Here is a 22,942-nt window from a genome sequence, read left to right on the forward strand (position 1 = left end):
CGGGCTACTGTTCATCCAGCCCTCCACGGGGTGGTCCTGTTCATCCTGCCCTCCACGGGGTGGTCCTGTTCATCCTGCCCTCCACGGGGTCCTGTTCATCCAGCCCCAACCGGCTCGATCGATCGGAGTCCTGTTCATCCAGAGGCAACACCACGGGGTCCTGTTCATCCACCCCCACCGGGAACTGTTCATCCAAACCCCCCCAGCAACGCTCACTGTTCATCCAGAGGCAGCATCGATCGGCTTCAGTTAGCAGCAGTAGCGAAGGAATCGCTTGATCGGGTTCAGTTAACAGCCATCGATCGATCGCTCGTGTTCAGTAACGCGTAGCCTGCAGTGCAATCGCTCGGGTTCAGTTAGAGCCCAACGCCTCGCTCGGGTTCAGTTAGAGCCAACGCCTCGCACACACGCGCGTACGTGTACGAGAGAAACGCGCATCGCTCGGCCCCCGACCTCCCACCGTAATCGGGAACTCCCCGAAATTTTCCTCGCCCTCGCTTCTACCACGGTTTTTTCCGTCAGGGACGGCCCAAAGAATGTCATGCAGCTGCGTCTCCGGCCCGCCCAGGACGAAAAGCCCATTTTCTGTCATGATTTTTTGTCATAGAAGTAGGAGCCCACCACATCTATGATGATACCGGGTTTTGTCACAATTATCGTCATAGAAGTGTCATATGTATGACAGAAAAAAATTTCGTTCGGCCCAAAATGTCACGGATGTGTCTTTTTTTGTAGTGAAATGATGTAGAATTTTCTGGAAAGCATACAGGAGTGTTTGAAAGGAGTTTTTCAAAGAAAGACCTCGGTGAAGCTGCTTACATACTGGGCATCAAGATCTAGAGATAGATCAAGACGCTTGATAAGACTTTTGATGAGTACATACCTTGATAAGATTTTAAAGGAATTCAAAATGTATCAGTCAAAGAAGGAGTTTTTGCCTGAGTTGTAAGGTATGAAGTTGAGTAAGACTCAAAACCCGACCACGCCAGAAGATAGAGAGAGGATGAAAGTCATTCCCTATGCCACAGCCATAGGTTCTATAAAGTATGCCACGTTGTATACCAGACCTATTGTGTACCTTGCTATGAATTTGGCAAAGGGGTACAATAGTGATCCAGGAGTAGATCACTGGACAACAGTCAAAATTATCCTTAGAAGACTAAGGAGATATTTCTCGGGTATGGAGTAGATAAAAAGTTCGTCGTAAAGAGTTACGTCGATGCAAGCTTTGACACTGATCTGGATGACTCTGAGTCTCGTGGGAGCAATTGGCTAGAGTAGCTCTGTGCCGAGCATTGTAGACATAGAAATTTGCAAAATACATACGGATCTGAATGTGGCAGACCCATTGAGTAAACTTCTCTCACAAGCAAAACATGATCACACCTTAGTACTCTTTGGGTGTTACATAGCGATGTGAACTAGATTATTGACTCTAGTAAACCCTTTGGGAGTTGATCACATGGCGATGTGAACTATGGGTGTTAATCACATAAAGATGTGAACTAATAGTGTTAAATCACATGGCAATGTGAACTAGATTATTGACTCTAGTGCAAGTGGGAGGCTGAAGGAAATATGCCCTAGAGGCAATAATAAAGTTGTTATTTTATATTTCCTTATATCATGATAAATGTTTATTATTCATGCTAGAATTGTATTAACCGGAAACTTGATACATTTGTGGATACATAGACAAAACACAGTGTCCCTAGTAAGCCTCTACTAGACTAGCTCGTTAATCAAAGATGGTTAAGTTTCCTAACCATAGACATGTGTTGTCATTTGATGAACGGGATCACATCATTATGAGAATGATGTGATGGACAAGACCCATCTGTTAGCTTAGCATAATGATCGTTAAGTTTTATTGCTATTGCTTTCTTCATGACTTATACATATTCCTTTGACTATGAGATTATGCAACTCCCGGATACCGGAGGAATACCTTGTGTGCTATCAAATGTCATAACGTAACTGGGTGATTATAAAGATGCTCTACAGGTATCTCCGAAAGTATTTGTTGGGTTGGCATAGATCGAGATTAGGATTTGTCACTCTGAATATCGTAGAGGTATCTCTAGGCCCTCTCGGTAATGCAAATCATAATAAGCCTTGCAAGCAATGTAACTAATGAGTTAGTTATGAGATGATGCATTACAGAACGAGTAAAGAGACTTGCCGATAACGAGATTGAACTAGGTATGAAGATACCAACGATCAAATCTCGGGCAAGTAACATACCGATGACAAAGGGAATAACGTATGTTGTCATAACGGTTCGACCGATAAAGATCTTCGTAGAATATTTGGGAGCCAATATGAGCATCCAGGTTCCGCTATTGGTTATTGACCGGAGAGGTGTCTCGGTCATGTCTACATAGTTCTCGAACCCGTAGGGTCCGCACGCTTAACGTTCGATGACTATTTGTATTATATGAGTTATGTGATTTGGTGACCGAATGTTGTTCGGAGTCCCGGATGAGATCATGGACATGACGAGGAGTCTCGAACTGGTCGAGAGGTAAAGATTCATATATAGGACGATAGTATTCTGACACCGGAAGTGTTATGGGGTTACCGGGTACGTATCGGGTCACCGGAAGGGGTTCCGGGCTACCCCCGGCAAACTATATGGGCCTTATGGGCCAAGAGGGGAAACACACCAGCCACAAAGGGGCTGGTGCGCCCCCCCCCCATATGGGCTGGGCAAATTGGAGAAGGAAAGGGGAAGGAGGAAAGGAAAAAGGGAATAGGATTCCCCCTTCCCCCCTCTTCCCTTCCTACTCCGAATAGGAATAGGAAAGGGGGGAGGCCGAATTGGGAGGTGCCCAAGTAGGATTCCTCCTACTTGGGGCGCCCCCTTGGCCACCTCTCCTCCCCTCCAACCTATATATATGAGGGGGGTGCACCGCTAGAACACACAACAAACATTGTTAGCCGTGTGCAGCGCCCCCCTCCACAGTTTACGCCTCCGGTCTTATTCACGTAGTGCTTAGGCGAAGCCCTGCGCGGATCACTTCACCATCACCATCACCACGCCGTTGTGCTAATGGAACTCTCCCTCGACACTTTGCTAGATCAAGAGTTCGAGGGACTTCATTGAGCTGAACGTGTGCAGAAATTGGAGGTGCCGTACGTTCGGTGCTTGATCGGTCGGAACGAGAAGAAGTTCGACTACATCAACCGCGTTGTCAAACGCTTCCGCTTTCGGTCTACGAGGGTACGTGGACACACTCTCCCACTCTCGTTGCTATGCATCCCCTAGATAGATCTTGCATGAGCGTATGAAATTTTTGAAATTGCATGCTACGTTACCCTACACTTCTTGGCAAGACCTCCCAGATAAGTTTCTAGTTCGTCTCTCTTCCGAGTGAGAACATCAACTTTGTCAGCCAAAGCCACCTTCTCCTCCTTCAGTTGCACAGCCTCTTTCTTTGCTTTGTCAACAGCAGTTTTCAGCTTGGCGTTCTCCTCTCCAACTTTCCGACTGAAGCCAGCTTCTTGTCAGCAAGTTCAGTCCTCTCTCGTGCCGTCTTCTGCGCCGCTGCAAGGTCAAGATCCTTCTGCTCCAGAGCCTGCTTCATTTTGTCTAAAGAAATAGTATTCCTCGGATGAGCTTGGAGTTGACGGTTTTCATTACGCACATCTGTTCGAGTGGAGTCACTCGGTTCAAAGGATGGAAAGGAAAAAATAACAAGGCATGCAGTCGACGAGTCGTTACCTCCCATGATTGCCACCTCATCTTGAGCCTTCTTCAAGTTCTCCCTGGCCAGATCCAGGTCGAGCTTGAGTTGGATTTTCTCCTATTCCAAGGCAGCATATTGAGTCCCAAGCTCACAAGATTTCTGCAAACAACAACAAGACAAGTCAATCGACAGTTACTTCCAAATGGAAAAGTGCAAGATCAAATTGTACAGTAAAAGAGTTCTAAGACTGCTACCGAATCAAACATCCAACAGCAGTCTCGGGGACTACACCTAGTGGGTGCACTCAGCGTGCCCCCACTAGTTACATTTCCCACTTAGCATGGTTAGCCCAGCCCGAGTGGAAGGAATCAAAAAAACATCATCATCATTAGCTCTCAGACCACGGCCGATTGCCCGCAGTCGACCGAGGTCTCGGGGACTACACCCAGTGGGTGCACTTAGCGTGCCCCCATTGGTTCAGTTCCCACTCGGCACGACCTGTCTAGACCGAGTGGAAGTACTACAAGCAGACATTTTGCAAAGACCCCCGCCGAATAAAACATTCGACGGCGGTCTCGGGGACGACACCCAGTGGGTGCACTCAGCGTGCCCCCACTGGACCAAGGTCTCACTCGACACGACCTGGTCGACTCAAGTGAAAGAGCTACGAAGCAAAAGAGAAACACCTAGTGGGTGAACGGTTGCAAGGTGCAAACTCATGATAGATGCAGATAAGGTTTCAAAACGCTCATCTACAGACATCTTACGAATAATAAAGCAGCAGTTTGCAGCAAACATATCCTAACAGAACAAGGGTCAAGCTAGAAAAACCAATCGGAAATCAACTTACAGTCCCACTTACTCGAACATTGGCTCGGAGAGCAGAGCTGGCGTCATAGGCAGCCTTGCTGGTGTCATAGACCACCTTCAGTCGGTCCATCATCAGACCTGCCTGGATCATGGCTTCCTTGGCAGCTCCTACTTGGTCCTCCGGGACGTGATGCGTAGCAAATAGAAGAGATGATGGAACTGATGACGTGGCTGGTGGAGTAGAAGCCTGAAGTTGCGCAATCGGATCAGGAGCTTGAGCAATCGACGTTGAGGGTTGTTCAGTCGACAGAGGATTGGCAAAAGAGACCGAAGCCCATACTGGATCATCAAGTTGTTGGACCACTTCAGATGCCGAGCAAGGTGTTCGGGCTCCAGGAACCCTCTTGCTCAAAGTTCTGCCTCTCCTCCCGGTATTCTTCGGAGGCACATCCTCATCATCATCGCCAGGAAGCTGGATAACATCTGTTGGTGCTGCAAACACTCGACAGTGCAATTTCAGTTGACCAGAAAGTCAATTGACAGAACATAGACACGGCTATGGAACCATACCTGCCCGAGAGGTGGCCGCATCCGTGGTTTCCGCATCACCACGCTCCTCGTCAATGTCCATGGATGTTGCAGAGGTAGCAGCACTGAAATTTCCAGAATTCACTCGGTCAAGCAAGGGAACGAATCCACAATAACACAAAAGAACAAAAGAAAGAAACCCTAACGTTGAAGCCACAAGCACAACCACCTTGATCCTAGGCAGGGCCTTCCGAGGTTTGGGCGGGGCAACTTTGGCCTGCTTCGCGGCCTTCTCTGATGGCTCAGGAGTCGATGTCTGAGTGTGCTTTGGAATCTTTGCACTCGGCGCGACAACTTTGCCACGTCCCCCTGCAGGGTCATGCGACTTCTTGAACGACGCTCCGAGTGGGGCGGTGAGTCGACCTCTTCACTGCTCCCCGAGTCTTCATTGTCATCTTCACTGTCATCTGCATACATAAAATCGCCACTCTCGCCATCACTTTCAACTCCTTCTTGGTACTGCTCTCCATTCGGCATCAAGTACATCTTGGTGAAAATCTGCAAGGCACAAGTTACAAGTATCAGTCGGATTCAAAAACAATCGTGGATCTAAAGGAAAAAACACTCGGTAAATTAAGCCTGACCTCATCTCGAGCATTGTTGGCGTCGAATGGCAGAATCCTCCTGGACCCGCTGGGGTTGTCCTTGTTGCCAGTAATGCTCCTGAGAAATTGGGTCACCGTCTCCTCGGCAACCTCCTCCGGGTGGGTTCAAGCGGTGTCTTCTGGACCCGAGTACATCCACATAGGATGGTCACGGGCCTGCAAGGGCTGGATGCGTCGACTGAGGAATACCTCCGATAGATCCATGCCTGTCACTCCGCCCTGAACCAATGCGACGACCGCGTCGACTAGCATTTTCACCTCCCCCTTCTCCTCTGGCGCTACAACTAGTGAACGAGGGGTGTGATAACCCACAAGTATAGGGGATCGCAACAGTTTTCGAGGGTAGAGTATTCAACCCAAATTTATTGATTCGACACAAGGGGAGCCATAGAATATTCTCAAGTATTAGCAGTTGAGTTGTCAATTCAACCACACCTGGATAACTTAATATCTGCAGCAAAGTATTTAGTAGCAAATTAGTATGATAGTAGTGGTAACAAAGATAACAGTAGCAAAAGTAATATTTTTGGTGTTTTGTAGTAATTGTAACAGTAGCAACGGAAAAGTAAATAAGCGAAGAACAATATGTGAAAAGCTCGTAGGCATTGGATCGGTGATGGAGAATTATGTCGGATGCGGTTCATCATGTAACAATCAAAACATAGGGTGACACAGAACTAGCTCCAATTCATCAATGTAATGTAGGCATGTATTCTGAATATAGTCATACGTGCTTATGGAAAAGAACTTGCATGATATCTTTTGTCCTACCCTCCCGTGGCAGCGGGGTCCTAGCGAAAACTAAGGGATATTAAGGCCTCCTTTTAATAGAGTACCGAAACAAAGCATTAACACATAGTGAATACATGAACTCCTCAAACTATGGTCATCACCGGGAGTGGTCCCGATTATTGTCACTTCGGGGTTGCCGGATCATAACACATAGTAGGTGACTATAGACTTGCAAGATAGGATCAAGAACTCACATATATTCATGAAAACATAATAGGTTCAGATCTGAAATCATGGCACTCGGGCCCTAGTGACAAGCATTAAGCATAGCAAAGTCATAGCAACATCAATCTCAGAACATAGTGGATACTAGGGATAAAACCCTAACAAAACTAACTCGATTACATGATAGATCTCATCCAACCCATCACCGTCCAGCAAGCCTACGATGGAATTACTCACGCACGGCGGTGAGCATCATGAAATTGGTGATGGAGGATGATTGATGATGACGATGGCGACGAATCCCCCTCTTCGGAGCCCCGAACGGACTCCAGATCGGCCCTCCCGAGAGGTTTTAGGACTTGGCGGCGGCTCTGTATCGTAAAACGCGATGAATTCTTCTCTCTGATTTTTTCTCCCCGAAAGCAAATATATATAGTTGGAGTTGAGGTCGGAGGAGCTCCAGGGGTCCCACGAGGTAGGGGGCATACCCTAGGGGGGGCCCACCCTCGTGGACAGGGTGTGGCCCCCCTGGTCTTCATCTTTTGCAAGGATTTTTTAAATTTCCAAATAGACATTCCGTGGACTTTCAGGTCATTCCGAGAACTTTTGTTTCTGCACATAAATAACACCATGGAAAGTCTCCTGAAAACAGCGTCAGTCCGGGTTAGTTCCATTCAAATCATGCAAGTTAGAGTCCAAAACAAGGGCAAAAGTGTTTGGAAAAGTAGATACGACGGAGACGTATCAGGGTGCAGAGTCTCTCCAGAGAAAGGAGGAAGGCCAGTCGACTGACCAGGAGTCGGAATATCTTTGCAGTAGAACCAAGTCGACTGCCACCCTCTAACTGACTTGGGAAAAGTCATGGGAGGAAAAGAACTTCTACCCCTCATCTGGATTCCTAAACCCCCACACATCTAGATCACGTGTGTCTTCTCGTCGTCTGGATTGGCTTTCTTTATCGACTGGGATTGACAAGTGAAAACGTGCTTGAACAAGCCCTAGTGCGGCTGACACCCAAGGAAGTTCTCGCACATGGAAACGAATGCAACGAGGTACGAGATAGTGTTGGGAGGAAAGTGATGGATCTGAGCACCAAAGAAATTCAAAAAAACCCGAAAGAACGGATGTGGAGGCAGGGAGAAACCTCGATCGACGTGGGTGGTGAGAAGGACGCACTCACCCTCGCGCGGCTGGGGCTCGGATTCATTCCCCGGCAGCCTCCAAGACCCATGAGCAATCAGGTCATCATGGGCAAGATTCTCCAAGTCCTCCTTCACGACGGTGGAGCGGATCCAGTCCCCCTGGATCCAACCAGGCGGCAGACCGGACCGCGACGACGACCCCCCGCCGTCTTCTTGCCCTTCGCCGCCGCCATCGCCTTCTTTGCGTGCTCCAGGGCCGCAGTCTTCTCCTTCACCATGGCAACGGAGTGCGAGCAAGCCGGGTGGAAGCGTCGAGAGCAGAGAGAAGCAAGGTGGAGAAGCAGAGAGAAAGGGGATCGAATGGGGCGCACAGTGCATTGCATCGGCCTCGGAGCCTTTTATGGGCCTGCTTCCGAGTGGCTGACCCATGGGCCCGAGCGATCCTATCGCATCCCGTAACAGGAGCTTGCTCGACATGTGGCGAAAAAGGTGGCGCGGAGATCGAGGCGTCTCTGTCTACTCGTTCCTTTTACTGCGCCACGCTCCATCCCGCGTGCTTCTCCAAAATTTCGAATCTCGCGAGATCCGGGAACCGCGGAGCAATCAATCGCATCGAAGATATCATACTCTAATTCACTCGATGATTTGCGGCATAATTCACCCGGCGATCTCAGAAACCAGAATCGATGAAGGCGACTGATGCAGGCTTAAAGTACCAGTGTGCTTTCCAGACCTCGATGTAATGCCTCCGAAGCATAAAATTGAATCAGAACCAACTTCAACCCTTCTTCACTCGAACCTCAATCCATTCGGGGGCTAATGACGATAACATGTACCTAGGGTAGGGTCTTTGGCCTGACCTAGACACCCTACCCAAGGACACTGCCCTAGAGTTGAAGGCATTCAAAGTCCAACAGAAGGCACCGACTGAAATCACCATGAAGTGCCATCCACTCGACAACAGATTCCACTCGCATACCTCAATTCCACTCGACCACAGTAGCGTCACTCGACCATACGAAGAACCACTCGGAATACAGAAGATTTAAAGCCACCCCAGGATGGCAACGGTCAGGCGTTCACTCCGTAGTCATAAAGATCATTAATAGCTAGCGTTACCAGTAACGCCCCTGTCTTAACTCACATTGAACCCTGTGTAACCGAGGGCTGGAGGGACTTGGCGCACTCTATATAAGCCACCCCCCCCCCTCTGACACAAGGGTTTGCACCCCCTGTAACTCTCACGGATAATCCAGTCGACAAACCTCCGAGGCACCGAGACGTAGGGCTGTTACCTCCTCCGAGAGGGGCCTGAACTCGTAAACTTGCGTGTACAACCTTGCTGTAGTTAGGGCCTTGCCTCCTCCTACGTACCCCCTACACTTACTGCCAGACTCACTCCCACAAGAGGGCGGTCACCTCAAACTCTAATACTTGTGGTGCTTTAACCTTATAATATACTTCCTCCGTCCCAAAATAAGTAGTTTTGATTTGGTACCACTTTGTACTAAATCTAAGACACTTATTTTAGGACGAAGGGAGTATATGAATAAAATAAAAATAAATAAACAAAATTGAAGTTTTTAAGGGAGAATGAATTAGTGGCATTGATCTTACCCATAAAAACAAAGAATATATCAAATAAATAAATCAAATAAGGACAAATTTTGCACACAATTTATATAGAAATTGCTTCTTTTATATTATGCAGGAATAAGCATATAATTGTGTAAGTTTCATAATAATAAATTCTCTAAATAAATAAAATAATAAAAATTAAATCAAATATTGACAAAATTTGCACACAATGTACATAAAATTTGTACTTTTTTAGAATCTAAAAATATATAATAATGATTTTTTGTAAAAATAAGTTTTCTAACATGGAATGAATTAGTGGAATGGTATTACCTTAAAAGAAGAAGAAAATGAAATAAAAAAACAAAAAAGTCAAAATAATGGAATTTTAGAAGGGAAAATGAACTACTGGCATTGGTATTACGCATAAAGAAGAATAAATAAATAAATAAATACTATAAAATACAAATAAAGTTTAAAAGGTTGAATGAATTAGTGGCGTCGATGTTAGCCTTTAAGTAGAAGGAAAATGAAAATAATAAAACAAATAATGAAAAAATTTGCACACAAAAATACACTTTCATAATATGACGAATAAGGATATAATAGTAGAAATTTCATAAAAAATGAAAGATTCCTAAGAAGGAATGAATTGGTGGCATTGATATTACCATTAAAGAAGAAATAAATAAAATAAAAAACTAAAAAAATCAAAATAATGATGTATTCCAAGAAAGATTGAATTAGTGGCTTTGGTATTACCCTTTAAGAGGGAAGAAACTGAAATAAAAAGAAAAAACAATCAAAATAATTAGATTTTTTTTAAGCAAGAATGAATTGCTGGCATTCGTATTACCCTTTAAGTAGAAAGAAAATGAAAAAAATCTAAATAAACAATGACAAAATTTTCATAGAAATTGCACTTTTTAATAGTATGCAAGAATAAGCATACAATAGTGGAATTTCAATAAAAAGAAGTTCCCTAAGAAAGAATGAATTAGTGGCATTGCCATTGGTAATATCTTTAAAGAAAAAACATAATGAAATAAAAACTCTTCTAATAAAGAATGCATTACTAACGTTGGTATTACCCTTTAATAAGAAATAAAATGTAAATAGTAAAATAAACCATAACAAAATTTGGTCAGAATTTTCACAGAAATTGCGCTTTTTATAATATGCAAGAATAAGCATATAATAGTGGAATTTTCGCAAAAAAAATATTAGTTTCCTAAGAAGAAATGAATTTGTGGCATTGTTTTACCAATAAGGAAGAAACAAAACAAAATAAAAGCAATAACAAAATCAAAATAATGAAGTATTATAGGACAAATGAATTAGTGGCTTTGGTATAACCCTTTGAGAAGAAACAAAATGAAATAGTAACTGAAAAAAAATCAAAATAATGAAGTATTATAAAAATGAATGAATTAGTGCCTTGGTATTACCCTTTATGAAGAAAGAAAATGAAATAACAACTAAACCAAAATCAAAATAATGAGTGTTTCTAAGAAAAAATAAATTGTTGCCATTAGTATTAGCCTTTTCGAAGAAAGAAAATGAAAAAGATCCTAAAACAAACAATGACAAAATTGGCGCACAATATGCACAAATTGCACCTTTTAAATATATGTAAGAATAAGCAAACTATAGTGGAATTTATGCACACAAAAAATCCGACAATGAATGAATTAGTGGCATCAGTATTACCCTTAAAGAATAAAGAAAACGAAATAACAACTAAATCAAAATCAAAATAATAAAGTTTTATAAGGAACAATGAATTAGTGACATTGGTATTACTCTGTAAGAAAAAAATGATTTTAGAAAATTGCACGCAACTTAAAATTGCAGTTTTTGTGGTAGTATGCAAAGAACAATCATGTAATAGTGTAATTTTCACACACATAACATAGTATTTGTGTGTATATATTTACACTCGCCCAACATCCCAAAATACCTAAACATAAAAAATAAAAACCAACTAATAAAAAAACAGAAGGAGAAACACATAAAAACAGAAAAAACAAAGGGAGAGAGGGACTGCTGGGCGGCATAGGTAATGGGCTTCAGCCCAATAGCAAATTAAATGACCCAAATATGCGGTGATTCAAAAAACAGCCCAACCAGCTCACAAAACAGCACAGGAAAAAAGGTATGAATCTCAAAGCAAAGATCATGGCTGAAAATTTGACTGATCCAAAATCAATTTTTCAGATGACTTACAAATTGCTAAAGTGTAAAAAAGATGAATCTATAATATATTTTTGAGGGGAAGGCCTTCATGGCTAGCTTTATTAACTTAAATCACACTTACATCGTCTGCTAATAAAGAAAAAATAAAACTTGGTGGTGTATGCAACATCGGTGGATTAGACCTCCCAAAACTAGCTAGCTCATGGGCAACCATGTTTGACTCCCTATTACAATGTTCAATAAGGACCTTCTCGAAATTGGCAAGTAGACTTCGACATTCATTGAGGATCGGTGCAGCCACCAACGAGTAGCCCTCGTTTCCATTCAGTGAATCAACAATAGTCACATTATCAGTTGGACCACAACCTTCTCACATCCCTGACTCTGAAGGAGCAAAAGTCCTTGAAGCAGCACTTCTGATTCAAATGAACCTATAATATTATGTACAAGCTTGTAGAAGAATCGAAGCTAACACTTTTTTACTTCTGAAAATGAGCGTGGGCTTAGAAGGGATTTGACGGAGGAAGATAAGCGACAGTTCAAATCGGCTTCTAATGGGCCTGGTTACGTGGATCACCAAAGATAAAGCTTCCTCCTTGTTCTCGTCGAGAAAAAGAACACTCCACATCTTCCTCATCGAGAGGGGCCACCTAATCACACATATCGTCGGCCGACCGGTCTCCTCCGCCAGCGATGAGTGAGTGCTTCTTCTCCATCCATCAATGTTTTCATTCGACTGTCAAGAGGATAGATGTTTTATTACTATTTTGTTGCATTTCTTAGTCTGAAGCATGCGCTTTGCATAATGTTTTTTAGTCTGAATCATGCACCTCTCTCCGCATTTGTTTTCATTCGAAGTCAAGAGAATATTACTATATTGCACTTTGCCCTCATAAGTGTTGAAAACTTTAGTACCCATTTTCTTTAAACGATATTGCATTTGTTTAGTCCCAATCATACGCTTTGTAGAGCCAAATGAAGTTGGCAGTTCTCTCAGTAGTTAGAAACACATGCAACACTCACTAAATATATTTTTCGACCACACTTGCTAAGTATCCTAAAGATGTTGTATTTTGCCACATTAGTTATAATTAAATTTTTAATAGCTCCATTCTAGGATATAAGGGCCATTTAACTAAATAGCAAGATTTGCCCGAAAAAGAGTGTCATTCGCGCATGAATAGCATCCTTCAAACAAGCAAAAACACCGATGATTTGGATGTGAAATATTCATGTTCTGACTGCTGGCTTCTTATGTACAGATGATTGCACTTATTTTCCATCCTGTTGTTCAGTTTTATTCCTGCCACAATGGGATCATCCACTTGCCACTTGCTCTTGTTACTGCTATTGATCTGTGTTTGTGAGTAGCTACCTCCCTTTTTAATTGCAAGGGTCCTTTGTTTAATGGTGTAGCTTTCTTTTGCTTGAGAATAACAATCCTCCATAGTCGTCAGGTAGCATCATATAGATCCCCTGCCTTTTTCTGTTCTGATTTTTTTTTTAAATTGCAGAGGCAATCAATATGTGTTGTTCCATTGTTCGTTCAAGGAACAACTCAAGCAATGGGTGTGTGTTCGTGCGATGTAAGCTGCCATGGATTGCTGGGAGCTGGGGCAAACCGAGAGCAGAAGCTAGGGTTGTGTTTACATACTCTTAAATGTAGGAGGATGATTCTTCACAAAAAGGAGTGCTTTGACAAAATTGACAGTCCTAATCAAAGTGGAGAACAAAATTGAAACAGTTCAATAACTTCCGTCTCGATTATTATACATTACAAGTATGCTCCTTGAACCTGCGTATCACTTGATTGGAGAACACAAAATTGGATCTTTATTGACTGATGCCTCTTATTCTACAATTTTCCCCAAGGATAAGGTGTAAAAAGATGGTGAATATGGGGACATGAAAGAGGGTGTGGAATACATGGATGATGACCATGAGTTGACTCGACCTCCCGCAGATGTTGCTTTGAACTTTTATCTTCTTTATTGAGGTGTGTTATGATGACTGGTTCGCTGGCTCCTTTGATTGTTGACCTGTAAGTATGGAATAAAATAGCCACACCCCACATGAAGTTTTTTTTTAAACGAGACAAAAGATTTATCATTTTTATTGATTAAGATGGAAATTTTAGAGGTTAAGGCCCAAGGCCAAGGCGAGGTTACAACAATCATTCTTGCAGCAATATGTTACTGAGGTGTTTAGCCCGTGCAAGGCTCCAAAGCGAGGCCGCCTATTTAATTCTATCAAACAAGACTCCCGCCGAGTTGGTGACGTTGCAGTCATAATAGATTTCGAGCAATGTTGTTGTAGTGATGGTAGACGCAATCATCCATTTGGAGAGTTCCATTGCCATCATCGCATAGTTTGACATAGCCGCAAGGACGGCCTGAACTGGCATGATGACAGACTAGCCTTCCTGCACTGAAGTCACCACAACCTTTTGTTGACATATAGCTGAAGGTCAGACTTTTTTAAGCAAGAAAGCACAAGAGGCAGCCCCAAAAAAATTTACAGGGAAAAGATCAAATCCATGCGGCACAGAGAATTAATGATTTTTCCTGGGATAATCATGACAACGAATCAATGTTGCGGTGCTCTTTAAAAAAAAGATTGTGATGGTGGTGTCGATCTCGAGCAGATGGCCGGATGATCAAACCAACATCATCAGCGCACAGAGAAGATGCCTAATAGCTTGCTGCGATGAAAGGCCGTAGCAGATCTCTCTCCTCCGCAAGTGAGAAAGGCTTTCCTAAAACATCCACGACAATAACAAATAATAGAGGGTAGAGGGGATCGCCTTGACCTTGACACAAACCATTCACATGTCTTGTCTGATGAGAACTTGAGAACATGAAGAGTGCAACAGCCTGCAAACCCAACAACACCATTCGACACCCAAACCATGCCACGAGAACTTGTAGGGCACTTGAATCCATCGTGTAACCTTAACCGAGTGTCTAGTACAGTGTACAGTGGCTGATATGTGGACAAGACGTGACCAATTTTTCCACTTTCACGTGTTCTTTTACAGCCTTTAATTGTGTGTTTCCACAAGTTTGTCACACTGCCATACAAAAATAGGTTTGCTCATCCTTTCTATCATCTATTTTGGAACGGAGGGAGTATGTCAGTTACACTATCATACAAAAATTGGTTTGCTTAGCATGTCCATTTTCACATTGTCAGTTACACTAGCCGACAAAAATCTATTTGCTTAGCCTGGAAGCCTGGAAGCAGCACAAAAATAATGCTAAAAAAATAGAAGCAATGTATGCTGCCACGAGGGAAATACTCCTATATAACAAGCCCCCCTCCCCTCTCCTCTACACCCATCTACCATAGAACTCAGCTCCTCACATTCTACCATACAATCCTCTTCATCCTTCACAAGGAACCGCCATGGGTCTGTCCGTGAAGGTCTTCGTGGTCCTCCTGCTGCTGCTCGTCGCCACGGGTATGTATACATGCCTACCTTTGAAAATATTTGACATAACTGATGATGCATCCTACATACTGCTGCTAAAATTGTGTGAGATGATGACTGATCCGCACGCTTTGTTGATTTTGGCGGTGCAGAGGAGCAGGGGGGATCGGTGCAGGTGGCTCTGGCGAGGGATTGCAAGTCGGATAGCCACAAGTTCCATGGGGCGTGCTTCAGCGACACCAACTGCGCGAACGTCTGCCAGACCGAGGGCTTCACCCGCGGCAAGTGCGACGGCATCCACTGCCACTGCATCAAGGACTGCTAGATGCCTAGATGGCCCTGGCTAGTTTGTTCTCGCGTACTAGATGCATGATTCCATGTGATATTAGCTGAACGATGGTAGATCTATTATATGTCTATGTGTGTATGCGTGCGTTGATCTGCGAGTGCTGGTCCTCGGAGATTGCATGAATGAATAAGGGGAATTGCATCATCTTGTGAGTGAGCTCTGTTCCATGCTTTGTGAGATCATCGATCAATCATTTTTAGAGACTTGCTTCGGTAGACCCCCCTCACAAACCGTATAAAGGGCAACATGGTCATTTGACCATAACGTACACCCATCTTTCGTATGTGACATGTACTGTACGTTGACGTACACAGCCGATCCGCCACACACCCCTCTTCCTGGGCGGCGCATGGAGTAAGATTTGAACACCAGACCTTATGGTTTATTTCCACCTACTATAACCAACTAGGACAACTCACTTGTTATAAATAAATACTTCTTTTACTCTTATTATTGTTTATTTTCTCAGACTACTAATGAGAAAGCTTTGGCTGGTTGGATTTGACTTGAGAACGTGGCTTTCCATAGATAGTTTGCACAAACAAACGGAATTGGCTCCAATTTGTTCCCTAAAACTGTCCAGCGGAAATTAAGTGCGCTCCTAAAATCATGCGAGTATAATTGAGAGTCTGTTTACGTTCAATGAAATTTTGTATGCCATACATGCTACTAAAATCAGACGGATGTTAAATTATCTTCCGCCGGCATCACCTTGTGCTTCCTTTAGTTAATCAAATTGCTTCAAATTTAAAATATGTTCGAACTTAACCAAAAGTTGTTTTGTGTTGGATAAAATTATTTATCTCATCACATCTCGAACGGGGAATTTGCTTGCTTCCGATGCATACCAAATTTTCTTTGAGGCAACACGCGTTTTCAACACAATGAAATCATGTTTCGGTCAATTCGAGAATTTACTCCTGGTGCAACTAAAATATGCTTCTATTTTTTGCAAGGAACTAAAATATGCATCGACTTAACACAAAATGTTATCCATATAATTATTATTTTCGTCCATCATAGCTAAGTTAGAGAATTTGCTTCCATGAGATAGATACATGATTCCAATGTAATATAATATTCTCGTTTCCAATCACAGTAAAAATTGGGCGCTCTAATTGTACATTTTGCTTCCATCATGGTTCAGATTTTAGAAATTTGGGTCACTTCATGGATGTCCAAAAAACACCATGTTCAACGGAGGGTGGTTGGCTAGGACAGAAATCTTCATTTGGGAGCACATTTTTTTGGCATCCATGAAATGACGCCAATATTTATTTCCAGGAGCTTATATGACCAATTAAAGGCACCGTGCCAAGTTGTTTTAGTTTTCGACAAATTTTGCATTTTCTGGAGTTTTCTCGGGCAAAAAAGTTCATAAATGGCCGAACGTGTCACAACTTGCGTACGATTTTGGAAATCGTTCAAATCTGGCCTGGATGCCTACCATGGGCATTCCCACCTACTTGCAAGATTTGGGATCATTTGAAGGATGTACAAACATAGACCATGTCCAACGGAGGGTGTCCGGCTAGGCCAGAAGGCTTCGTCTGAGAGCACGATGTTTCCCGATATCCTTCAAATGACCCCATTTTTTTTCTATGCCTTGTATGACCAATTCAAGGCACCATGCCAAATTATTTTGTTTTTTGACAAATTTTGCATTTCCTGGAGTTTTCCCGGTCAAAAAATGGTCAGACATGTCGCAACTACCATAGCCATGCCCTTGCAAAATTTGGGGTCAATTCAAGAATTTCTAAAACTAAACGATGTTTAACGGAGGGTGTCTAGGTATGCTAGAAGGCTTCATCTGAGAGCATGTTGTTTCTCCACATCCTTGAAATGGCCTTAATTTTTTTCATGACCTTCTATGATCAATTCAAGACATCATGCCAAGTTGTTTTGGTTTTCGATAATTTTTGCATTTTCTGGCGTTTTCTCGGTCAAAAAGGGTCGATAAAATGACAGGACGTGTCACAACTTGCATACTGAGTCGGACATGATTCAAACCTGACATGGATTCCTACCATGGGTATCCCCACCTTCTTGCAAAAGGTTGGTTCATTTCAAGAATATCCAATACTAGACCATGTTTAACATAGGGTGTCCGGATAGGCAGAAGGCTCCGGTTTTGGGAACCTTTCAGAAGGTTCCGAAATCGCTTTTCTGGCTGGTTTCCCTTTTAGTATTTTATTTTATTTTTTATTTTTCTTGTTTTTCATGTTTATTTTTTATCCGCACTGTAAAAAAATTGTTTGTAGTTTTTTAAAATGTTCGTGTTTTCAGTTTTGTTCCTATTTTTCGAAATGTTCTACTTTTCAATGTTTTTCCTTTCTAAAAAATATGTTTGAGATTCCCAAAAAATCACGTTTTCACAAATGTTTTATTTTCTTGAATCACAAATTTGAAAATGTCGCATTTCCCAAAAGTTTTTCACAATTTCAAAAAATGTTGCCATTTTCAATTTTGTTCATTTCCTATTTCCCAAAAACGTTCACATTTTCACAAAATATCTTAGTTTCTTTTAATCACAGATTTTAAATGATTGCGTGTCTAAAAAATCCAAAAAGTAAATGAGATCGGATTTAAAAAAAAAATATCACGGCTTATGGTTCATATAGACCAGGCTACCTTTTTGGACACCAAATCTCATTTAGTATAGTGGCTACCGAAATGGTAGACTTGCGCGAGGTCCCAAGTTTGTTCCCTGTCGCACACTTTGGTTTATCTTAATTTTCTCAGCTCATGTTTTAAGTTTTACCGGGACATTAAGTTTCTTAAACTTTCGCGTTGATAATTGAACACCAAAGGTTTGAAGCAATAGTGACTAGCACAGCGTACTCATCACATAGAGGATGCAGGTTCGAATCCAAACGTCATCCTTTTTTGTAATGAATTTTCTCCCTGCACCAATAAATGGGACGGCCCAGGTGAGCCGCCCTTGCGCAAAACATACCAACAATAGCTTGTATGGTACGCAGGCTATGTATAGGAGGTCTTCATGTAGAAGATGTACTTAAAAAAAAGACCATCCTGCCCTTTATTATGAAGGGGTATGGATAATCTCAGCCATCGATGTGTTTAAGGAGGGTTTACTGAAGCAGAAGTGTAATTTTTATGTGGCGTCCCTCTGATGATTGATGGCCAACAAGATGATGGAAGGAAGACTCCTCCATCGGTTCGGTTCTCGGTGAATTCGATCGATTTGCTTCAGCCTCTCTCAAGCTCCCTCTAGCTTGCGTCAACCCATTTCTTTTGGATGTTCTTGCATCCATCAACCCATCAGTCGTCGTCATCGTCGTTGCTGCGATTTTCAAACCGCTGCAACAGCAAAGCTAGAAACGGCATGACCAGGAGTTCGATTCAAGCTCTATATCTATATCTATATCTATCTGTTCTATCTATATCTAGGTCACGTTCAACAAATTACGGGGGGCTCAGTCAGTCAGGTGACGCTCAATTAGGAATTAATTACCTGGCGGCCCAGCGGAGGCAGGGGCTGGCGGCAGCGGCACTGTATATCACAACGTGCTGTTTCTCCATAAATATTGCTCACTGAACAGAGGTTAAGTAACTACTGTCACACCTAGAGATGAAGAAATCTTACTGTAACAGGATATGGAGCATGTTTGCGCACTGACCATTATTATTTTTTCCTCCCGAAACATCCATTTACAAATGCTCGGCTACTTCCAACATACTGATAATATATTTGATTTAAATCTATGTCTACATCACTTGTACTAATGTCTCTAAAAACAACCAACGAACCATCTTTGCAAGATACTCCTACAAGGAACCATCACTTGTAATCATTCTTTTGGTATGTTCGCAGCATGATTATACATACAACTACACGCCTTCGGCATGGAACTGACGACCAGCTAGCTCCCGCCAGTTCACTACCAAGTCACGACAACAATAATCCTATCTTCAAACCGCCAATTGCCTCGAATCGGCCAGGAGGCACATAATACATGTACATATCCTCGCCGAGGAGTCGACGCTTGTCAGCGATAAAAGCTTGCCCTTGGGCACAGTTTCTCCACGGACCCATCCGGTGGCCCATCCACCGGACGCAACTTGATCTCGTAAAGCTTTGGCCACAGTTTCCCGGTCACTGTGAGCAGAGTGGAAGGGTTAGTTGGCCAAGAACCTTAGAGGCTTTGATCCACGGACCGAAACTGCAAGTGCAGAAGGACTTACCGAACAGTCTGTCATTTTCTTCGTCCCAAGCTATGCCGTTCAAAACATCAATTTCCTGGAACATGGACCGGATTTTTAGTGCCATGTCACTCCCGATACTGGATTTGGATTATGTACGTCTAACAATGCAATTAGCCAATGAACCATAGGGGCTGCTCACCGTGTTGCCAGAATTCCACAACTGCTGCCTGCAAAATTAAGGACACAAGGATCGATTATTACTTCAAATGCAGACATTACAGAAAAACAGAGCAATCTTATGAAGAAACTCAGTGGTCAGGAAATAGGTATAGAACAACAGCAGTGATTTCTACTCAGAGCATACCTCAGCTCATGAAGAAGGATCCAGCTCGCCACTTGGCCATCTTCATGCGAAACTCTAGCTATGCAATCTGTCTGCACATCATAACTTTCGATACTGAGAGGCGCACTTCACAACATTCTAGCAAATTGGTAGGCAGTTCACATTGTATATGATACTTGAATATGATCAAACTTTGCATGGAAAACACAGCTAAGACACAAATGATATTAGCTAGCCATGCTAAGACCTCGGTTACCTAATCGCCAAGTCAAATGGCGTTAGCTAGTCATGTCTTGTAGAAGATATAAAAAAATCAGACCAGTTAATTGTACATCAATTGCCTATTTCAGAGTATCAAGTGTAACAAAGGACGACTCGCAAAAAAAAAAGTGTAATAAAGGACAACACAGGATAAAACTTGGATACACTTCAGTACAAATTGAGTCAAACCCCATAGTTAATTGTTAAACTTAAACCTCATAAACGACACCAGGGAGCACTTTAACATCAACACTAAGGTATTACTAATGAAAATGTTCTGGTCCTTGAGATCTTGATCAATATAATAAAACATGAAAGCAATATGGTCAAGGTAGTGCATAACAACTCTAACCTGCCAGACATTTGCCCATACTTCACCATTTATATATTCCAGTTCATTAATATAGGAAACGTCATTGTCTTGATATTTCACAGTTACTGTCTTCGTTACTGTATCAACAGAGACATCAAACAAAAGAAATTATGTCTCAAAGCTAACAGAATATCAAGTGCGTGATTAACTTAATATACCTTCAAGTGATATTGGATCCAGCTGGTACAACTTTGAAGTACCATCACTGCCAAATAGGATTTTTCCATCTGTAGCCAACCCCCACCCGTCACGCATTTTATGGGTAAAACTTTCACGCTGCAGCAGAGAGCACAATAACTTGTTACCTCAGACATCAACAAGAAATGACTGAACAACTTGAGAAATGACCAGTAAAATGCGAAGTGAATGGTTGTAAACCCATATTTCAGAAGACCAGCAGACAATAGATATTGACAGGTCAGGGTTTGGAGATAATTAGCCGAGACTTTAAACAGAAATATCTGAATCATCTGTAAATGCACTAACATAGAAACAGGAGCAGCAGCATTACTTTGCTAAAGTTATGTCGGTCGTATATGAATCCATCATTCTTCAACCAAGTAACTTGAAACAATCTACAAAAGATAATTTTAAAGCAAATGAAATGAGATTTAACAGGACCGCGGAAGCAAACAGAGCCATCATGTTCAAGAAAGCAATTCTAATGCCGGGTATAGTTGAGGTTTATCTACCTGTCGTCGAGAAGTGTTAGGCCTTCTCCAAACATATGTCCATCCATTTGGTGCTGATCTAAAACCTGATAAATGACAAAGCAGTAACTAGTAATTTAGTGTAGGGTAGGTGAACAATGCTGTGCAATGTTAAATAAGGAAAGTAGAGTATTTGACGTACTTTGCCAGTTTGAAGATCAACCTTTCGGACCGACGACTGTTCAGAAACAGAATTAGAAGCATTTAGTGCTTTAGAAAAACCGCTTGACAGAAAGCAAGCAAACGAAACAAATGCAACTTGCAAACTCAAGTAACACTAGATTTTCAACAGCTCATAACAGTGATAGCCAGTCTGCTTGTTTGCACTAGGGAGGCATGAATCCCAAGGTTCATAATTCAAGTGAAACTAGAGGTAATTTGTTGTGGAAAAACCAATGAAGTATCCCTTAGCATATCATAATTACATCACCGTAATCCACGAGAAGAGATCCACATTGCATTGCAGTACATTACCTGGTGATAAAGGCCAGTGGACTCGAAGAGAGTGTCGTTTCCCGCGTACAGGAGACCCTGCCAAAGAAAGAAACCACGCGATATGAGGAAAAAAAATTCCCCATGTGAGAGGAGAGGAGCGAATGAGATCAGGAGGGAGCGGAGTGCGTGCCTGGGTGAAGGCCTCGGGGTCGTGGGGGTACTCGCGGACAAGGTCGAAGGAGTAGAACCTGGCGGCGGCGGGCGCGGGGCGGCGGAGGAGCGCGGCGGGGAGGTAGTCCGGGCGCCAGACGGCGGCGGCCGCCGCGAGGAGGAGGAGCGCCGCGAGCGCGGCGCCGGCGGCCGCGATGGCCGGGCGGCGGAGGCGCCGCGGCGCCGGGGAAGCGTTGGGGGCGGGTACGGACAGGGCGATAGGCGCCATTGAGGAGGCCGGCCGCCTCCGTCGGGAGCCGGCGGTCATTTGGGTCTAGATTAGTCGAAGGAGAAAAGGTCAACTGTAATTCTCACTTTGGCACCTACTTCTCCAGTGATTTGTAGGAGTATTTAAGGTTGTCTTCCAAATTTCTTGACTGAAAATGTGGACTTTGGAATGAATCTCTACTATGAAATCTTTTTGAATTTTTTTCATGCAACATCGTGATTTGATTTTGCGAAATGTGTCTTCGTGCCAATGTTTCGTCACTTAAGCCATCGTGTGAATATAAGAATGTGCGATGATTATATATTGAAACCAGCGGAGTAACCCGCGCATTTGCGTGGCTAGATTATGGCTTGTTATTTATTTTTTGGACGTGGCTAGCGGGCGCACGCGCGCCCAGCAGTCTAGCCGAGCGCACCTTCCTAATATAGAAGGGACAATTGCGCGTGCTGTCCGACCGCTGAAAAAGGGAAGAACCGGTCCCCCACTCTGCTGTCCCCCGCGTGATTAGAAAGATGCTCTGCTACGTCAGTTCGCATGCATTAATTTGAGTTTCAAAAAATTTAAAAAGCCATAACTTTTGATTCGAGTATCGAAATTCAGATCCGTTTTCACCACTGGGTTTCTTGCGACGAGTTCTTGAAAACTAGATCCCATATGGATAGGTTTCGATTAACTTTTTTTGAGCAACTCTGTGTGGTATATATGCAACTTTAGTGTTATCAGTAAGCAACTCTTCTTGTTTGTCTAATATGACTTCCTATCATCTTGGTTTGTATAAAAACCAAGCAACTGACCTAACAAACCAAGCATCTGTCCTAGTAAACCAACCAACTGTCCTAGTAAACCAAGCAACTGTCATAACAAAACCAA

At 42.9% G+C, this 22,942-nt stretch overlaps 2 protein-coding genes across 2 annotated transcripts; one reads left to right on the top strand and one right to left on the bottom strand.

The window, feature by feature from the left end:
* The first annotated feature begins 14,868 nt into the window (after nucleotides 1–14,868).
* Nucleotides 14,869–15,488, top strand: LOC109785854 (defensin Tk-AMP-D3). Its single transcript, XM_020344444.4, has 2 exons — nucleotides 14,869–15,025; nucleotides 15,148–15,488. The coding sequence occupies exons 1-2, from the start codon at nucleotides 14,971–14,973 to the stop codon at nucleotides 15,318–15,320; spliced, it is 228 nt and encodes a 75-aa protein (XP_020200033.1). The 5' UTR covers nucleotides 14,869–14,970; the 3' UTR covers nucleotides 15,321–15,488.
* Nucleotides 15,489–19,031: 3,543 nt separating this feature from the next.
* Nucleotides 19,032–22,151, bottom strand: LOC109785855 (glutaminyl-peptide cyclotransferase). Its single transcript, XM_020344445.4, has 11 exons — nucleotides 21,824–22,151; nucleotides 21,673–21,729; nucleotides 21,341–21,376; nucleotides 21,181–21,245; nucleotides 21,000–21,063; nucleotides 20,647–20,764; nucleotides 20,468–20,565; nucleotides 19,876–19,946; nucleotides 19,711–19,738; nucleotides 19,551–19,605; nucleotides 19,032–19,464 (listed from the first exon to the last, which is right to left on the bottom strand). Exons 1-11 carry the CDS (start codon nucleotides 22,109–22,111, stop codon nucleotides 19,355–19,357), a joined length of 990 nt encoding a protein of 329 aa, XP_020200034.1. The 5' UTR covers nucleotides 22,112–22,151; the 3' UTR covers nucleotides 19,032–19,354.
* Between the last annotated feature and the right edge of the window lie 791 nt (nucleotides 22,152–22,942).

The sequence above is a fragment of the Aegilops tauschii genome, chromosome 3 (genome assembly GCF_002575655.3).
Source record: "Aegilops tauschii subsp. strangulata cultivar AL8/78 chromosome 3, Aet v6.0, whole genome shotgun sequence".
Lineage (NCBI taxonomy): Eukaryota > Viridiplantae > Streptophyta > Magnoliopsida > Poales > Poaceae > Aegilops > Aegilops tauschii.